We start from the raw sequence: 20,779 nt of genomic DNA, 5'->3' as shown, positions 1-20,779 counted from the left end.
AATACTCACGTAAACAAACTCTAAAACCAAGAATACTTGCAACCCAAGTAAACTTCTAAATACTGTACCATGCGTCAACAACTCTTGTTGATCCATTTACTTCATATCAACTGTACCAGTTGATCCAACCATACTCTGTCAACTCTCATAGTTGATCCACACCACTGTATCAACAACTCTTGTTGATCCCTTCTGTCTTCTTCATAGTATCTTGGTTTATTCTTCAACATGGTTACGGGCATGTATTTCACACCAAGTGCATAATCGACTGGATAAACAAAAGAGAGCCGTATAATTTTTGCCCATCGTGTATGGATGAGCTGAATGCTAATTTGATCTTTTGATAACACATTACTTTCATATGGACCAAGGAATTGACTAGTTGCATCCCAAGCAAATGTCTATAAACATTATAGTTATGATACATTGGAGAACATGAACGAAATGAAATACAGAAACAACAAACATAAAGAGTAACATTTATTCTTTCGGCGAGAGTGCAGTTTTCTTGGAATACTAGTTTAGGTAAAACACACATCTAAAGCCAGGGAGAATTGTAGATTGGAGTGACAACCGATTTGGTTTGAAGATACTTCTCGAGAGCTTCCATACCCAAATCCTTTCCAAAACCACTCATTTTGTATCCACCAAAAGCACAGTCGAAATCAAAAGCGAAATAGCAATTAATCCAGATAACACCTGCACGTATTGATCTCGAGACTGTGTTCGCCAAATTTAAGTTATTAGTTATAATTCCTGCTGCTAATCCGTATCGTGTGTTATTAGCTTTCTGGATTGCTTCTTCAACCGTCCTACAATTCCAAATTCAAATTTTCATAGAAATGAGTATAACACTGACAGGTACTTCGTAAAGAGTTTTCGATACGAATATGATTTTACTGACGGCGGTATTTTTATGCATGTAAACTGTGCAGTTTGAATGCTTGATATTTTTGTTAAGCAAACTTACTTGAACTTCATGAGGGCCATTACAGGTCCAAATATTTCATCCTTCACTATTTGCATATCCTCCTGCAATAAATCACGAAAATGAAACCCTTTAAAATATTTTCTGAAGACATAATTCAAAAGGAAACCAATTGCAGTTGAATCGATACGCAGTTATTTAATTTGTTTGTTTGAAGACACCTAATTAGCTGCCAGATATCCAGAAACTGGCGCATGAGGAAGAGTGCCAATTATTTTACCTTAACATCTGTGAAGATTGTGGGTTCAATGTAGAACCCCTTCTCACCAACTTGTTTACCACCGGTCAATAAAGTGGCTCCTTCTCTGATGCCTTGATCTATATACGAAAGTATTTTATTGAACTGCTTCTTGTCTACCTGCACCAAACAAAAAAGTATATACATGTCACATCTGGTGGCGTAGTTAATAAGGTGTCTCTTCACTCTCAATAACTAAGCATATATGAACACAAAATTGTAACTTACCTGGGGACCTTGCTGAGTGTTTGGATGAAATGGATCACCAACAACCCAAGCCTTCGCTTTTTCTGCTGCTTTCTTAACAAATGCATCATAAATTCCTTCTTGAACATAAACACGAGATCCTGCAACACAGATTTCTCCCTGCAGTTCCATCGCATCGACTAAGTTATATTCTTGAAGAAGGAAAAGCGTGACGAGTAAATACAAGTTTGTTATTTAATCTTGCCTTATTGTATAGAACTCCAAGGAGTGCTAGATCAACAGCCTTCTCCAAATCCGCATCATCGAAAATTATAAGAGGTGATTTTCCACCAAGTTCAAGTGACACAACTTTCAAATTGCTTGTTGCTGCTGCCTGCATTACTACCCGACCAACTTCTGTGGAACCCGTAAAACTCACCTGTTCAGGAACCACAAAAAACATCAAACAATTTTACAAATGGAAAATCATACGAGAATGAGACAGAAAGAGGCTTACTTTGTCAATGTCCATATGAGAGCAAATTGCAGCACCAGTCGTGGGACCAAATCCATTAACAACATTGAGAACTCCGTCAGGGATACCTGCCTGATAAAGAGACTTACTTTATCAATGTCTATTGAAATAATTATCCGGTTTAACAAGATATACTTTAAGTTAAAAAAGAAAAGGAACGGGTTTAGATGGGTTACCAGCTTAGAGAGATGAGCATAATAAAGAGCTGAAAGAGGTGTCTGTTCGGCAGGTTTGACTATCATAGTGCACCCAGCGGCTAGTGCAGGTGCGCACTTATGGAAAAACATAGCCGAGGGGAAGTTCCATGGAATGATGTGGCCTACAACTCCAATAGGCTCAAGCAATGTGTACCCTTGCATCTCTTGTGATAACTTTAATGTTTTCCCATGGATTTTATCTGCAGCACCAGCATAATAACGTAGGTTCTTTGCAGCAAATGGGATATCTAACATCTTACCATGAGCTAATATCTTTCCAGCATTTATAGTATCGAGAATCGCTATTTCCTCAACATTTTCTTCTATCAAATCCGCAAATTTCATCATTATCCTTCCTCTCTCCTGAACAAGTTAGGACAAACGACTATGTCAAGCATGTGCACTGCTGGAGTTTATATGCCACTCTAGCTCCTCAAACGCAAATGAACCTACGAGTTAATAAAGAAAAGCGAAAGAGATATATTGCTTACATAGCCAGACATCCGAGGCCATTTCCCATGGTCGAAAGCTTCTCTAGCTGCTTTGACAGCCAAATCAACATCTTCCTTATCTCCTTCTGCAACTCTAGTTATTACTTCTCCGGTTCTTGGATCAATCGTTTCAAAAGTTTTTCCTGTTAACAAGGAAATACCAAAACAAATGCATGATTTACTTTCACGTACACACAGAACTAATTTGAATTTGAACCACTGGACCAAGACACGAGCTGTTGATTTGACAATTAACGCATGTCAACGCGTACTGACAAGCACACAACACAAGATTAAACAAGGCTTTGACTTTGTTGTGTTTACGGTCACCTGCAGCTTCTTTCAGGTACATAATGTTTATCCGGCCAGCACAACACTTACGTTGTGAGTCTTGTGACCATTCACCATTAGAAGTGCGACAGTACAAGATCCTAACCCTTTATAGAACGTACTGACTTTGACACATTAATATTACATGCCCAGAATTCCAGTCAGTAATTACGGCTACTGGTTATTCATATTTTTTGTGGACACGGTTTACTGTTCAAAAATAACCACATACCAGAATCAGTTCCGCTAATGGCCTACTTAAAAAGTTTGTTGTAACAAAGTGGCCGCAGACTTACTTGCACACACGTCGTCCATAAGTCTTCTTCTCCCTTGGGGACCTCATTTTTGCCATATGCTGACTTTAAGCAGCAAAAAAGAAATGAAAAGTAACAAACAACTGCTTTTTTTCATTCTTTCGATCATGGCTTAAAGTTAGCCATTTTTTATGCGAACAAACTCCATCATCAAAGTACTCAGACTTTCGCCGAGGAGGTTTGATCTATAGATGAATTTGCCAATAACTTGTGAACCGTGACATTTTGCACGGGCATATTGGTGCATGCCGTAAAACGCCCTTGGGTTGACACCGGCAAAAAATAATCGTAAGGAGTGAATGCAAATCTCTAGAAAAATGAAGGGTCGAACACGCTAGATACGCCCTAGACAGTCGGACTTTTTTATAAAGTAATTTTTTGTTCCACTTTTTCACGAATCACAAGATTATTATTGACAGATTAAAATTTCAGAACAGATTGTGACATGTCTCCGACTTGTTTCAGCTCGAACATCACAAAACATACTATAGAAGACAGACGAGTGGCCGGGGGTGTTAAAACTATGGTTCGATTCCGATTTAGAATCTCCCGTTTGGGAGTTTCTTGCAGCGGCTATACTTATTACCGCTCGTGGACTAGTAGATATCGAGTTAAAAGTGTCCTTAAAAGCATGAACAAAAAGTTGCAAAAGCAATAGGGTTTACCTGAAACAGAATCAACGAACTCTCCATTGATGAAAAGCTTGGTGAATTTGATTTCTGGGATTTCGTTGGTGATATCAGTCGGCTTAGCCTCCATTTCTTCTGTTTTGATTTCACTTGAGGAATTGATTTCTAGTGCTCTCTTATCCTCCTCCGTATATAGACAATAAGCAGTGGAATCGTATTCTGGATTTTGTGGGGGAATTTGGTGTTATCTGAATATCGGATGATGATGATCACTTGTTTGAATATGGTGTCGGTTCGAAAACCTATTTATACTGACGCTGATAATGACGAACGAGACCATAAAAGTACTGCTGCCCTACGGAACAAGAATTCTAACCCGGAACAATTGTCTTTGGTTCCAAGAGATATTGCTACATCGGACCCACACTGGGAATTTTCAGTATTATCTTTTGTTCTTCTAGAAAGATGAATGCAAATTTATCACTAACGCTTTTTTTTTTCTTTTTATGACATCATGATTACCTCATTAGACTGCTGCTGGACACTAGGACTTGGTGCATCCGCAACTTGGGTAAAATTTGAAGCGGAGTGTGAGGATGTAAAAAACGTAAAAGTGAAGATACAGCTGAAAAGGGGGCAGTCAATCTGGCGATCAAATTTGGCTTTCACCAAATATGGCGGGGCGGGGAATGGGATTATACATTCGTCTGAAATCACGTGCAGTTTTAAAATGCATTCGAGCTCAGACTAATTATAATTAGGGCTTCACAACGGATAGGGTGGGTAGGATATGGCATATACCCGCCACCCTACCCGTTTACTGGCGGTTAAGAAAATCTTTATCCGCAGCCCTACCCGCCAAATAATGGATAGGGTAGGATACGGTTAAAAAACTGGCGGGTAGGGTTGACAGGTATGGATAGGGTATATGCACCCCTAGGTAGGGTGGGTAGGATATGGTCTATACCCGCCACCCTACCGGTTTACTGGTGGTTAAGAAAATCTTTACCGCCACCCTACCCGCCAAATAGTGGATAGGATAGGATATGGTTAAAAAACTGGCGGGTAGGGTAGGATAGATTTGGCGGGTATGAGTAGGATATGTGCACTCCTAATTATAATCTTCTTCCCAAAAATTTCAGAAACAAGTATAATTAACGTCCAACCTAGGCAAACGTGTGAACTCAAACAAACCCATTTAATAAGCCTAAATGGATTTCAAATTAACATTTGAAATGGAACACTAGTATAATTACCGTGTGGATTTGGCTATTTCATTCACCAATATACGAAAAGGGCGGTTCTAAATTGACCCAAATTTGCACTTCGTTTTGTCCCGAAGCTGAAATGGAGATGGTGGCCTCGCCACCACTGGAGTTTAGCAGAGGGCCACTGCTATTAGAGCTCGATATATATTGAAGTGTAAAACTTCGGTGCATCTATCATTTTTGTATTGAAAATTGGTGAAAGATAAAGCTAAAAGCTAAATATAGCTTTAGCATTTATACTTTCACGATTCTGGATACTCGTAGGAGTTTGATGGAGGGAGATTTATGGAATATACTAAATGTATTATTTTATTATTACTATTTGTCCTCCCAAACCTTAAAATGTTTTTCATTTTCTCGGATGAGTTTTTTTTGATGAAATCCACTTCCTCGCTAAGGCTCTTCCAAGCCCTTGTAGCATTTGATTTATGAATTATATGGAGAAGATAAGAGTTTGGGAAGTATCTTTTTTTTAGAGCATTAAACTAGAATTATCATTTTCTTCAGCAAATTATCCATTTGAGTGAACCATCATTTCTAATGATTTCTCACCATAATTCAGATTCATATTGTTTAGTCTGTTTGTGATATGAGAGACCTCATTCGTTTTAATAACTTTTGAAACATCATTTTGGGAGGCCATTGTGAAATTTAGTCTAAGGTTTTGAGGGTTCCTAATAGAGCCATAGAATGGCTGCTACAATCCTAAAATATATTGGTGGTTGAGCATTTAATATTAGATACTCAAATCTGCTATTGTTATGTTGTTGAGGTGGATAAAAATCATACATATAATCTAGGATTTTTAATAAATTTTCTGCAAGAAATTCTGTTTGAAAGAATGAGTTTTAAATTTGTTAACTAGGAAAGGAAAAAAAAAAGGTAATTGACTCTTCACGCGTAACGGCTTTTTGAAATTTGAATTATTCTAAAAGTTTGAATTCTGGTTTTCACAATTGAGCTCATGAAACGGTATTGAGACAACATGTCCTAAAAGCTTATAATCAAGCTTAATATTCCACGAAAGCAAACACAAGAAATCTCGAGCTTCAACAAGCAACACACCAATAGTAGTAAACGCCATGACCACAACTGGGATGAACACGAATATCATATTCCCCATTTAACATTTTTGTGATGAAAACGGGGGAGAAAAATAAACTAGTTAGACATGAAAGAATAAAAAAATTAAATGATTAGGATGAAATAAAGATTAAAAATCCGAACGTGGATAAATATTTACGGTAAACAAATATTAAGAAATATAAATATAGAAATTAGAATAGGGTTCCAAAGCCTCTTTCTCCATTTTCTTCTCTCTTCTCTCAAAAGTGAAAATAATAACCTAGTCTGGTTCATATTCTTACTCAGATCTAGTCCATTTGGGACTAGACCTCGGCAAGAAAATTTTAATTCGTTTTAAGTTTTAGTAATAAGCTATGCTTTATTTATTTAGTGGTTGTATTTTTATCTTTTTAGGTTTTCATTTTGTTCAGGGTTCCAGACTCAATTTTGGCAACTAAACACGAGGGTTGTGTTTGTTGTGGGATTAAGTCAACACCTTACGACACGAGAAATGAATGGAAACACTTTTTTTCGTCTTTTTGGTTTGAGATCGGTCTAATTTAAACGGCGTCCCAACCAATTATGAATGATTAGCTAGGTCACACTTTAAGTGCTTGTATCCTTTACCGTTAATGGTGATTCTCTCGCCTTCACTTTAATGGTGATTTTCAGTCATCAGATACTTCAAATCGTCGGCCAAGATATTGAGCATACTGCTCTTTTCAATGGAGCAAGTCTTAATGAAGAAAAAAACCTATTTAATGGTAAGGGTTATCCCTTGAAGATCATCCTTTCTCCAATGCAATCGATAGTTCTTTTGATTTTTCTCCTCTTTTCCTTGTCAGATTATTCGAATATTTACTAATTCAGGTATGTTGTTTTGTTTTTTTTCTATTAATTAATGTACTTGATCTCTATGTAACCTTCAATTGATGTTCCTGATATTAGTAATGGAAAATAAAGGCTTACTATAAAAAAAACATACTAATAAGAAATGAATTGGGTTGCAAATCTATTTGCAAGAATTTCATCCCTGGTATTATTCTAGTCTCTATTTGATTAGATGATTCAATTACTGTAATAATTACCGTGTTTGATTTTTTGATTTTCAAGTATTTATTTATTTATCTTCCTTAGAATTTCTTTTGGTATATTGTAAGTTACCATCTTACTATCTCCGTATTTGGAAAAGAGGTACTATCACTTTATGAAGCTTACACCAATTTTCCACTCTTGTTATCTCACTCTTGTTCACGAAGAACAAAAGACGTGGAAAACAACCTTATGAATCTTACACCAATTTTCCAAGGGATAAAAAGTGTAATATGTACGATCTCTCTATTTATAGTGAACAATGTAGCTTGAAAGCTACGCAAAGGTGGCTTGAATTCAAAGCAAGTTTGAGCTATTTTCCTTTTTCAAGGATCTCCTAATTCTGGGAGTCTTTCCTAACAAGTTAAGCCAAGCAATGCTCTAACAAGTTCTAAATCTCTATTAACTTCTTGCAACTCATGATACAGTGTTGAAACTGATTTTTCTTCAACCTCAACAGAAGCAACTAGCAGAAAACCAGAATGATATCGTACAATAACTCCATATCCTGCTTTTTTGTTCTTCTGAAAAAAACCATCTACATGTACCGAGAACATCTTCTTGTCATTGTTACCATTGTTACACCAAGAATTTATCCACTTCTTCTTTTTTTTGTACAGAGACAACCTACTTTTCTTAGGATCACTCTCAATCACCTTACTCTTACATGTTTTCTTAACACATTTCTTGTTGTTCATATTCTAAAACACCTCATAATCCTCGTAGTTATTCTCATTACAAATAGCATTATATAACGTAGACATATTATTTTCATCCTCATCATCGTCAAACAGTAGCTCGTACCGATTTTTCAGATGAACCGACGACAATGGGTTTACATGCTCATAGTCTTTAGTAGAGTCGTCTGATTCACACTCCTCACCACAGAAGCAGTAATGATATCGTGGACGGTAAACATCATAATATTCGTCATCAGTAAAAAATTCAGCATCGATATCATCATTATTAACAGATTCAACACCTTCATTATCATCAACATCATCATTATAATATGAATCACTAAAAGGTACCATGACAAATACATTATAATATCAGTAATAACTACAATTACATCTCTAATTCTTCAAAATAAAAAAAATACCTTTGTTGTCTTTGATACTTTAGAAATCTTTCTTTTCCCTTCTGGCGTCGATGGATCTTCTAATGCGTCGTATAGATATGAGTACTACAACAAGAGGTTTCAAATCTCAGTAAAAAACAAGAGATGACCCCATTATTAATCACTATAGGCCCGGCATGATTCTATCCGAGAGATCTTCAGTGGTCATATATTATGCTGATCTACGCATTAGATTGATCAATATTGCAGAAACTCAAACCCTAAACTCTCCAGCCTCCGAACAGAGAAGAATTTTACGTATAATCCTATTATTAGTTCCATCATAATTAGAATCACAAAAAAATAAAAAATAAAATAATTAAGCCTATTATTGATGATGAGAAACTAAATGCTAATAAAATATTTATAATAATGGAGTTCTTATAAGTATTGAACCATAATAAATGTGGGGTTGAATAAACAATTGCGATTTACCAGTTCCACGATCACCAACTACAACTACACAGGCATTTGATTTTTATATTGCATTCTCCATTCACAAAAAAACACCCAAAAAATCTTCAGAATCCCAAAATTCTAGCTAGATCCACAATATAAAATTAAAACTAAGTCATTCTCTGTAATTATTGGAGAATTGTGTAAAAAAAACATGAAACCCATGTAAATCGTGTATAACCAATATAAATCGTAATGAGGAAAAGATAACAATAGACTTGGATGTCAATAAGAGGATAATTAAGAAGACATTAAGCTGGTGCAAACTGTTTGGCTAAAGCCGGTGCAGCAAGAACAATGGAGGTTGGAAGTTAGATATGCAACTTTAAGAAATAATCCATTTGCTTAGTGATGATTTTATTGGTAGAGCGGGAACTTTAAGATAGTGAAACTTAGATATGCAAAATTCCTCGATAGACTAAAATTTCTCAGGAATAAGTACACATTTTCAAACATCTAATACATTAAAATTCTCAAACATCTAATACATTAAAATTGATTGGTTGTACAAGAAATCTAGGTACACTTTAGCAACCACATCACTGAAAATTAAAAAAAATAATACTTAAAAAAATAATAATATTGTAACATACTTTAGTTTATTACCCATCAAATATAAATAAAGATCATAGGATTTCTTACGTTTTACAAAAACTTATCTGCTCCAGTCAAAATTATCAAGAAACGTTATAGAGAAACATAACAATAAGATAACATCATCGATTAATAACACACTCTCAGCTTTCAGTTGAAATATTTTTGAATGAATTCTCAATTCTACTTTAGATATCAAAATGCATTCAGAAAAGTTAGGATCAAATTGAGTCTTTTTTATTTGGATTTATGATTGTTATGGAAATGGTTATAGAAAGATAAAAAGAAATGGGGAAATGAAATTTTACTGATTGAATTACAAGGAATGAGGTGTTCCGTTTTTCTACTATGATTTTTTAGAAGAATGGAAAATTGCATAGTTTTACAAAGATAAAAACAAAATCTCAATCTGAATAACTCTTTAAATATTCCTTTATAGCATGAAAAATTCATACAAAAGAGATGCCAAATAAATTGATTAAGCTTAAGTAAATAAGAATTACCTAAACATAAAACCTTATTTAATAATTAATCAAAAGGAAAACCTTATTTCGTGCATCACCTTGATGATACGAGAAACGAATGAAAGAGTGTGTTTGAGGCCTCGACGCAATCAGGTGGTGGACATGACTTGAGTTACTAGCAAAATAGAACATCAGAACATATGGCTGACGAACAATAGTACTAGCAATCGAGGGAGATTTCCTTGGCGGAAAAAATTACGTCACTGCTCATCTGACATGATCTGTATACAACACCTATTACTATCATAGACTACCAATCTTTGGGGATCTCCTACAAAAAAAATAAAAATAAATTAAAGTATAACACAATGAAACAAATCTAGCTGGCACAATTTATGTTAATAATTACTATATAAGCTTAAAGCGGTTAAATCAAATATAGAAAATTATTTACATGAGATTTTTAGAAATATCTGGAATTTTCAGCATCATTTATAGATTTTCAAACAAAATATGGGGCATTTGGCATGACCAGATTTTGAGGATACGTTAGAGACAAATGTATAAGCACTAGACCAACTATATTACTCTTTCTATATATTTATTAGACATTAACTTGGACGTCGTTTTACAAGTCTCAACCGGTGCTGCTACGATTGGCAATTAACAAATTGAGAAAAATTAGGATACTGATTTCCCAGCCGAGACTGTTTCTTCTAAATTTGAATCTTTTTGAATGGAGTAATTGGCAGAACGAGGATATGCACCGATTCACTGAGTTTCCATGGTTTTTTGTTTCTTCTCTTCCAGTTACCATTGATTCCAACACAAGCCTTCATAAAATTATGCAAACGCAATGGTCACAACATGAAAAAAAGGCAAACGCCATTAAAGAGAGCACAGACAGCAAACACGTATTGAAAGGAGATAGATTAAATTTGTTCCGCATAGTAAGTTAGGAAAAAACAAATAATTCATAAAAAGTTCCAAACTAATTAAAAGAGAAGAAAAGAAACCCATCAAGTTTCCCCCGATCCTTAGAACCATAATATTGGGCATACCAAAATCTTCCAAGGCATACTGAATGAAGACAAAAAAGGTTGTGAAATAGCAAAATCAGATAACCCCTTAACCCAATTTTTTTTAATGGCAAATCTGCCCTTTACGTATTAGTGTTAATAATCTTGATTATTGATTAAATATTTTGTTTAGTGATTAAAATAATTTTCAGAATTATAAGAGTTGTTTAGATGAAAAATTTGAGGAAAAAAAATCAAAATTTTGGTTTGGTTAAGAAGGAGAGAAAGAGAAAGTGAGAAAATTCTAATTCTTGATTCAATGGAGGATGAGGAGGGTCATATATCATCTAAAAAAACCTAGGAAAATGCACATCAAATACACCAATGATTCCCAAACCATTGGAGGATGAAAAGGTTCGACTTACATTTATGAGCCGAACCGATCCCTTTATGAACAGTTCGGCTAACTGAAACTGTTTAGGTATGCGCCGAACATTTGCTAGACACTAGTTCGGCTTGTATAAAATTTTCCTAGAAAGCCGAACCTATTCCTGAGAGTTCTGGAATAAAAAATGTTAATGGTTCGGCTTATATAATGAAAATCGTATCAGCCGAACTGTTCATATACACTTTCAGGCTGAAAATTTGAAGAACCGTTCGGCTTAAAAAACAACAACATTATGCGCCGAACTTAGGTTCGGCTCACAACGCAACTAAATTATGCGCCGAACCTAGGTTCGGCTCACAACTCACCTAAATTATGCGCCGAACCTTGATCTGAAACCTGGATATTGACAACTAATGAACAGTTCGGCAAGCTGAAAGTGTTATTGTTATGAGCCGAACCAACTGTTCGGCTTGTTTAAAAATATCATAATGAGCCGAACCTAGTCCTGTGTGATCTGGAAGAAAAATTATGTGAGGTTCGGCTCATAGATGTAAGCCGAACTGTTCATCAATGGGTTGGTTCAGCTCATAGATGTAAGCCGAACCTATTCCTGAGAGTTCAGGAATAAAAAATGTTAATGGTTCAGCTTATATAATGAAAATCGTAAATTTTAACCCATTAAAATCAAGTAGATTTTAACCCATTAAAATCAAGTAGATTTTATCTTCATCTTCAAGAGAATGAAAATACGAAGATAACGCAAAAAGAATGAGGTCATTCCGACATTGAACGAAGAAGTTATGATCAAAACAAGATCGAAAGAATTCAGTCTACAGCGGGAAGTTCGGCTGATAACTCATCAACACGAGTCAGCCGAACCTAAAGCCTATAAATCAATATTTTCGAAGTGTTTAAGGGTGTATAGGTCATTGCATACCCATTAGACACCCCTTATCAATACACCCTGGTTAGGAAAATGACTTTGTATGCCTATAAAGTTTTTGGTATGCCCAATATTATGGTTCGATCCTTAAAGCACTTGAGACCATAGAGTTCTTCAGATATCAGACGTGTTGCCATATAAGGTTGGGCCTAGTTTATAACGAGTCTTCGGCCCAGAAGAATGAAGAAACTTGCCAACTGATCTGAAGTGAACACTCGTCGGAGAGCATGCACAAAATAGGGGTAGTGCTAAACACTGAAAACCATTGCTTCCCAACTTGGAAATTTCCATTATTGAATGCATATGCATTGCAAGGATAAAAAGCAAACATCATTATGTAAAATTAACCAGACAAGCATACAAACTGGATTCAAACAGATAACACAAGCATTACATATTATTCGTCAAACTCATTTATTGTGCAAAGTTGTGCCCATAATTGTGGCTTAGAGCCAGGGAGAATTATGGATTGGTGTTACAACTGCTTTTGTTTGAAGGTACTTCTCAAGAGCTTCCATTCCCAAATCCCTTCCAAAACCACTCATTTTATATCCACCGTAAGGACAGTCGCGATCGAACGCAAAGTAACAGTTAACCCAAATCACACCTGCACGTATCGATCTTGAAACTGTGTTTGCGATGTTGAGGTTATTGGTTACAATTCCAGCTGCTAATCCGTATCTTGTTTTATTAGCTCTCTCTATTGCTTCCTCCACCGTCCTGTAATTGCAAAAATGTTGTAGACAAATAAGTGTTTAAAATACAGTCTGATATTTGTATTTCATAGTAAATTTAGCAGCAGCAAGCTGTAACTGGAACATAACTTTGAACGGCCAGAAGGTTGTGTACACTTACTTGAACTTCATGAGAGACATGACAGGTCCAAATATTTCATCCTTCACTATTAGATTGTCCTCCTGGCAAACAGAAAAGAAAGTTGGCACGATTTAGCAAAAACTCTTGCAATGTAATGCATGGTTACAGCTAAAAATAATGCACAAATTTACGGAGACAAAAAAATAGTTAGATTTTACATTAACATCGGTGAATATTGTGGGTTCAATGTAGTATCCCTTCTCACCAACTGCTTTACCACCAGTTACCAATGTAGCTCCTTCTTTCTTGCCTTGCTCAATGTACGAAAGGATTTTGTTAAACTGTTTCTTGTCTACCTGCGCGCATCAGCCAAACAACAAATTAGATATATATACACGCAAGTATGACATTCATACCTCAGTAAGTATTTCTGTTGTCCTATGTACAAAAAAGTTACCTATACAGTCCCAAAGTGAAAAGTATTTTACCTGAGGTCCTTGTTGAGAACTAGGATCAAAAGGGTCACCAACGACCCAAGTTTTCGCCTTTTCAGCTGCCCTCTTAACAAATGCATCATAAATTCCTTCTTGAACATAAACACGAGACCCGGCAACACATATTTCTCCCTGCAGAGACATTGCATTACCAAAGTTATATTCTTTGAACTGCATTTAGTAAAGTGAATCCTAAACTGGAGAAAAAGTTTATACCTTGTTAAATAGAATACCCATGAGTGCGAGATCAACAGCCTTTTCAAAATCAGCATCATCAAAGATTATAATAGGCGACTTTCCACCCAATTCAAGGGATACAACTTTCAAGTTGCTTGTAGCTGCCGCCTGCATTACTATTCGACCAACTTCTGTCGACCCTGTAAAACTTACCTGAAACCACCAAGACATACTAATTCAAAATTCAAGTTCGCCGTGAACATAGAGATAGAGATAGAGGGAGACCTCACCTTATCAATGTCCATATGAGAGCTAATGGCCGCACCAGCTGTGCTTCCAAATCCGTTCACAACATTTAGCACTCCATCTGGGATACCAGCCTGATAAAAGGCAGCACAACACACATATTAAACTGCGGTAGACATATAGTAAACATAGTGCAGAGGGACGAAAGCTTACCAATTTGGCGAGATGAGCGTAGTACAGTGCTGAAAGAGGTGTTTGTTCAGCAGGTTTCAGTATCATGGTGCATCCAGCAGCTAATGCTGGTCCAACTTTCATAGCAAACATGGAAGACGGGAAGTTCCATGGAATGATATGTCCAACAACACCAATTGGCTCAAGCAATGTGTAGCCTTGCATCTGTTGAGACAACTTTAAAGTCTTTCCGTGGATTTTATCCGCAGCACCGGCATAGTACCTAAGAGTATTGGCAGCCTGTGGGATGTCTAGTATTTTCCCCAGATGAAGTAACTTTCCAGCATTTAGCGTATCAAGAATAGCTATTTCTTCTATGTTTTCATCTATCAAATCCGCGAATTTCATCAGTATCCTTCCCCTTTCCTAAATCATCATTCAAGGGAATTTGGAAAACAAGAATTAGATACTTTGAATTAAATAGTGTTGCACATAAGTTGTGGAGAGAGAGCTTACAAAGCCAGACATGCGAGGCCATTTTCCATGATCAAATGCTTCTCTAGCTGCTTTGACGGCCAAATCAACATCCTCTTTTTGGCCTTCTGCAACTGTCGTTATCACTTCTCCTGTTCTCGGGTCAATCGTTTCAAATGTCTTGCCTAGTATGAGAAGAGAAAAATTAGATTGAAATATTAATTAGTTAGGTTCGAGTTCATATTCACTTTAATCAAATTATGTGTTTAGCCATTAAAACAGATACAGTTGGCCATCAAATCATACTGCAACATTGCGGGACAGACCATTAATTGTGTACTTAGGTTATCCACAAAAGTCTAAGTAACATTAATTTTCCTAGAATTACACATTACTCTAAGTAACATTGACAGCTCCCTAATCTTGATCACAAGAATTTAAAAAATTCCGGTATAAGGCCATGTCTCCTCAAAAATATTCACAAAATTCAATAACGATAATTTATGGGTGAAAAAAACATGTAAAATTTGATACAGTTTAAATGGACAAAAATGTAAAAATAACCAGGATATAAACAATTTCTTTCTCAAAAATATTCGATCACTTACTTTTTTACAAAGTTAATAATTATGATAAAAAAAATAATAATTAAGGGTGCCATTAATTAATTAATTATTATTCTTGACATCATGTAGTCAAAATTCAGACCAAATAAAATCAGCAATGACGTTGCACAAATTAGTACTAGTATCACTTTTAGGTAAGGCAATCTTCTACCAGAAAACAATAATAATAAGATCGTTACTTTTTGACATAAAATAGGACCGACCCTCTGACTCAGCCATAGTCAAAATTACAAGTTTTATACTCTCCCTAAGAGCAACTGCAGTGGTGCGAGTATAACCAAAGATCAAAGACCAAAAAAAACGACCAAATTTGAGTTTAGTCTGGTGTGTGACGTTACGGGTGGAAGACTAAATTTGATCGAGCGTAACACTGTGCATTCGCCTGATGTGGGGCGTGTGACTATACGTCCGCCCGTTGTTTTATTAAAAAAAAAAAAAAAAAAAAATTGGGGCGGAGGATTAAATCTCCGCCCGTCCCACTAATATTTCAAAGTCATCTTATGGGGCGGAGGTGTAAAGCCCCGCCCCATACAAAATTGAAAAAAAAATGAATCGCGCTGAGATTAAAAACACGCCTGGTGTGGGGCGTAAACTAAATGTACGCCTGGTGTGGGGCGTAGCCTTCAGGTCCCGCGCGATTAAATTTGGGTTTAGTCTTGGTCCCAGACCAAATATAGTCTGGGATTTAATCGATGGTCAGGATTTAATCGATAGTCCGTCCCACTACGTCTCGTTAATAAACCAAATATTTGGGTTTAGTCGCCCACTGTGGATGTTCTAAAGATTAATATGTGAAAGAAAGTACTCATATCATTCAAGGCCGAGGATGGAGTGTTATGTTTAGTAGGGTATACCAAGATTAATATGAAAATTTGTTTTGTCTTATTATAATTTTGATACACCCCCACTTAATTTGATACCTGTTGATATCATTTCAAGTTTTCAACCGTTCCGTGTCAATCAATGTGATCATCACTGGGTAAGGTAACTAACACGTGATAATTTACAGGGGACATAAATATTTTTTGGTAGGACTAGGTAGGTGAGTGAGGAGTCGGCTTCCTACACTCTCTCTAAAGGTTATCCACATTCCGAAAACAAAGGACGAAACTCCTGCTGTATCATATACGTGGAGTGTTTTCCCTGGTCAAATTGGCAAAGAAATAAAGTATTTGATTTGATAAACAACAGATGATTCCATCTGGGTCACGGCGACGGCAGCGGTGCCGGTGAAATATGAAACCGCCAAAGTTATTTTGACTATGAATGTAAAAAATTTACGACGACTCAAATAAATATTTGTATTAATGAATGAATTGCGACTTTTATTCTCTCTAGATCTCATTTTAACTCTCCCCTGTAACAAAAATCGGAGTTGAATACTATAATGTGCCTGAAGTGTATGCAAATGATTCAGTGACATGTTAATTATCAGCAGTATCGAATCTGTTTCCTGGATTTTTGATGAAAATCTCTCAGAAATTGAAAAATGAAGCAGATAAATGAAGGATTACCGATTCAATTAGCAAACAAGACGAAAAACAGAGTGTACGAGAGAAGCATAAAGAAACCAAAATGAGTAGATGAGAATCGAATGATACCTGAAAGAGAGTCAACGAACTCTCCGTTAATGAAAAGTTTAGTGAACTTGATTTTTGGGATTTTCATGCTGCCTGCTTCACCGTTTGTCATCGTCGCCATCTCTCTCGATGTTTCTCTCTGAGTAATTGAGTTCACTATATATATAGCAAATTTTTATAAGGAGTAAGAAAAGATTTATGTCTATCTAACAATTAACTTAGACAGTATTTGAATCTAGTGTTAGAGATTGGAGAGTCTACGAAGAGAGACTCGTGAATCTCTGCTTCTTGTTGTTTCTCTTCTGGGTAGCTCCTCCTTCCAAAGAGTGGGTGGGTCAGGGTGGACTCTGTGGAGCAGGTGGATGTTTATATTCTATTTCAATTATCCAACCTATGGCCTTCTTAATAATAGTGTTTGTTGTGTTATGTACATTATTATTATCATGAGATTTTTTTATTTTTTTTATCATGCCGTGTTGATGGGGAGTGATTTGTTAATTTTACAAGGCTCCTCATAAGATTGTCTGAAAGTCTTAACTTCTCTAATTTCCACCCCAAAGAAGAAAAGAAATAAAAAAGAATCCAACTTCTCTAGCGGGAACAGCAATGTAGACTATAGATAGACCAAATGCTTGAGTTGAGCCGAGCCACCTTTTACATCACTATCAACTTAAAGTTGACCAGTGATCAGCAGTTTCCCAAGCTGACTTATCAGCAGTAGTACTCTTCTCTTTTCAGCTAAAGCCATTAATAATGCGTTAAAGTCACCAATTTTTTCTGCACTGTGATGGAAAAATATGTCACTACTAGCAGTCGTGATTTGGTGTGTTGCTAACTTTTGGTTCTTCGACACATTTTTTTTAATTTCTTTTGCTTAAAAACGAGGGTTCTCTTAAATATAGTCCAACGCTTTTATTAACCATAGTCCATAATATTTTTCAATTTATTAATCATAGCCCGTATCATAGCCCAACCGTGTTAGCAAAAATTGATAGCTAGTTAGATGTGAGTTGAGTTGAGTTGAGTTATCATAGAACCGATCCAGCTGAATTGATTCGGTTACTAAAACTAAATTCTAGACACGGTATTCACAAATCATGTTCCATTAAACAGGCCGATCACGACATCTAACCATAAACCCTAAAAAAAATAATCAAAATTTGTTAAAAAATCGGTCAAATCATCATGAGACGAACTAATGCATAAAGAATCAAATCAACGTTACAAGATAGTTCAAGGTTAGTTGTACAAAATGTTTAAGAATTTAAATTGAAACCCAAATGAGAAGAGTCCTTGTTTATGGTGTTTTGATGTTTAGGTAAGAATTTTTGTTGGGTTGAGATTATATTGATTAGTTGTAGAACAATTGGTACACAATGAATTTGTAATTTGAAGGTTTTATCAAAGTTTTTTAGTTTTGGCTTGTTAGTGTTAGGATTGCATTCCAGGTGTTTGATAAATTATCTAAATCAGATAAAATTGTATAATTTATTTAATTTAGTTTTACTGGCTCTATTTTTGTCGTGAAGTTTGTTAAACCTTTTTGCATTCTATCTTTATTTGTTTTTGCCATCAAATACAATTACTTGCCAATTGGATTGTGTACCAGTCAGATGTAAGGTGATTTTTATCTGTGCAAATGGTCAGTGTTGACGTTCCCTGTGTAAGCTGAAAGTTTTTATATTACGGCAGTAGTGATAGCCCTTCAAATGATTAAATCGTTTCAAAAGTTGTTCTGCAATAAGTTCCCTTTTTATGTAGATATGTGACAATAGAATTTGTTGATATTAAGTAGATATGTGGCATTAAATATAATTTAATTTTCCTTCTTATTGTTTTAGGTTTACGAAAAGAACGACAAGAATGGGCTCATATTCTGTCCGAAGGGGTGATCGACCACCAAGTAAAGAAGTTGCGGATGAGATAGATGAAGATACAGTGGAAGAAAGTGATAGGGATGAACATGATGAGACTAAGTATAGTCATGAAACAAAAGGTGATGAGGTTGATGACGAGAATAATGATAAGGATGATGCAGAGATAACTAGCTACGAGCATGACAACGAGAACGATGATAATGATGATGAAGAGCATAATAACAAGGACAGTAATATAGAGTATAAAGAAAAAATGGTGGTTGAAGCAAGTGACAGCCCCGGACAACCGATTGATCCACATCTTCTATGCTATTATGGAGACCACATTGGCGACCACATTGCACGAGTAGTATGGGAAAACTCGGTATGTTAATTTTTTTCATTTTTTATTTTAATATTTTTGTTGTAAATGTTAGTTACTCTTTTGTGTATAATTTGTTCTTTCGTTTGGTAGAATCCAAGGAAAAACCCAAGGTCGTTGCTGAATATCCATCAACACCAAGACATGGTAAAAATAATGTGGCCAATTGATAAAGAATATGCAAAAGTTCAAGAGTATGTGCAAAACAGTGGTTTCTATCCGTTAATCAAGTATGGCCATCATAAGATTGATCGCGCTCTTATCAATGTATTTCGTGAGCGTTGGTATCCAGAGACCAATACGTATCATCTACCTTTTGGTGAAATGACTCCAACAATTGAGGATGTTGAGCGCATCACCGGGTTACCTTCTAAAGGAGAAGAAGTTTATACAGTATACTCGGGTAAGACTATGACTTCGCAATTTATGTTTGATTTGATTAAAAGAACTCTTGGAAAAACTGAGGCAGAAATTAAGAAAGAAGGGGCATTATGTGGAACCCCGAAGCAACAAGAAAATAAATCGAAGCTTAATTGACTAAGAGATAATTTTAAGAATGAGAAACATGTCTAATTTTAAGAGATAATTTCAATTCATCAAAAACTTTCTAATACTAAAACATAGAGCTCCTTATATAGATAACTCTACCGAACAATTAATTATTTCCAAAACTATTACCTAAAATAAAAGATATTTCTAAACTAATAAAATCCTTACATTATTAATTATATTTCTAGAATATTCCTAATTAATAAAAATAACTTAATTTATTACAATATATCTTGTGAAATAATTGAAATAAATTAGAGGATAATAAATACTCCACCAGAGAAGGATTCAAAAAACAGAAAGGAGCAATGTGTTAGAGCATACCTCTTTTATGTAATCGGCTCAATCATATGCGGTGATAAATCAGGTGGAAGTGTTTATGCTTATTTCTTCAAATGTTTAGAAGATTTAGACAAAGTTAATACTTACTCCTGGGCCACAACTTGCTTGGCTTGGTTGTATAATCAATTGGGTCAAGGTTCAAGAAGTGAGATTTATTCCATGGCTGGTTGTATGACTGTGCTTCAGCTAACTATTTTTTGGTTTATTTCTTTTTCTGCAATATATTGTTACTGTTGAAACTATTTAATGTATTTTAATTACACTAGGTATGGGTGTATGATCACTTCCCGATTCTTCAGAGGCATACCAAAATAGTGGATATGAAGAATGTCATCCTCGAGCGTCTCTATACGTGGTAGAACTAACAACTCAACAAAAGAAACCTTGAAATTGAATTGGCTGACTTGCGTGAAGCACTTGATGACTTTCGAAAGATAAAGTAACATGGGATCCCTATAACATAATTCGATATGGTTCGGTTTATCAAGTTGGTCATTACATAGGAGCGATTCGATGTTTTGGGATTGTTGAGTGGCATAATCCAAATAGAGTACTGAGGAAATTTGGTGCCATCCAAGATATTCCTAGAGGCGTTTTCCTTGATAGGAATCAAACTGTTTCGAAACCTAAAAGCTTCCGGTCTTATTATCCATACTTGAACGAGCATAATTGGGGTGTATGGGAAAAGAGTTTGATACCCGATCATATTTTAAAATCCAGGGTGAAAACCCATGGGATAGCAAGGATGG

General features: G+C 35.7%; 3 protein-coding genes across 3 annotated transcripts; 1 reads left to right on the top strand and 2 right to left on the bottom strand.

Moving 5' to 3' along the window:
* Positions 1-362: 362 nt before the first annotated feature.
* LOC113348311 (aldehyde dehydrogenase family 2 member C4-like) lies at positions 363-4,209 on the bottom strand. Its single transcript, XM_026592026.1, has 9 exons — positions 3,945-4,209; positions 2,636-2,778; positions 2,124-2,507; positions 1,930-2,019; positions 1,678-1,851; positions 1,455-1,592; positions 1,209-1,346; positions 971-1,032; positions 363-812 (listed from the first exon to the last, which is right to left on the bottom strand). The coding sequence occupies exons 1-9, from the start codon at positions 4,036-4,038 to the stop codon at positions 539-541; spliced, it is 1,497 nt and encodes a 498-aa protein (XP_026447811.1). The 5' UTR covers positions 4,039-4,209; the 3' UTR covers positions 363-538.
* An 8,377-nt stretch (positions 4,210-12,586) lies between these two features.
* LOC113348310 (aldehyde dehydrogenase family 2 member C4-like) lies at positions 12,587-17,289 on the bottom strand. Its single transcript, XM_026592024.1, has 9 exons — positions 16,923-17,289; positions 14,738-14,880; positions 14,264-14,647; positions 14,095-14,184; positions 13,844-14,017; positions 13,622-13,759; positions 13,352-13,489; positions 13,173-13,234; positions 12,587-13,037 (listed from the first exon to the last, which is right to left on the bottom strand). Exons 1-9 carry the CDS (start codon positions 17,020-17,022, stop codon positions 12,764-12,766), a joined length of 1,503 nt encoding a protein of 500 aa, XP_026447809.1. The 5' UTR covers positions 17,023-17,289; the 3' UTR covers positions 12,587-12,763.
* Positions 17,290-18,764: 1,475 nt separating this feature from the next.
* LOC113351568 (protein MAIN-LIKE 1-like) lies at positions 18,765-19,676 on the top strand. Its single transcript, XM_026595526.1, has 2 exons — positions 18,765-19,142; positions 19,233-19,676. The coding sequence occupies exons 1-2, from the start codon at positions 18,765-18,767 to the stop codon at positions 19,674-19,676; spliced, it is 822 nt and encodes a 273-aa protein (XP_026451311.1).
* Positions 19,677-20,779: the final 1,103 nt, after the last annotated feature.

This window comes from Papaver somniferum, chromosome 2 (assembly GCF_003573695.1).
Source record: "Papaver somniferum cultivar HN1 chromosome 2, ASM357369v1, whole genome shotgun sequence".
NCBI classification, from domain to species: Eukaryota; Viridiplantae; Streptophyta; class Magnoliopsida; order Ranunculales; family Papaveraceae; genus Papaver; species Papaver somniferum.
The sequence above is the reverse complement of the archived record's forward strand: the minus strand, read 5'-3'. Positions and strand labels throughout refer to the sequence as shown.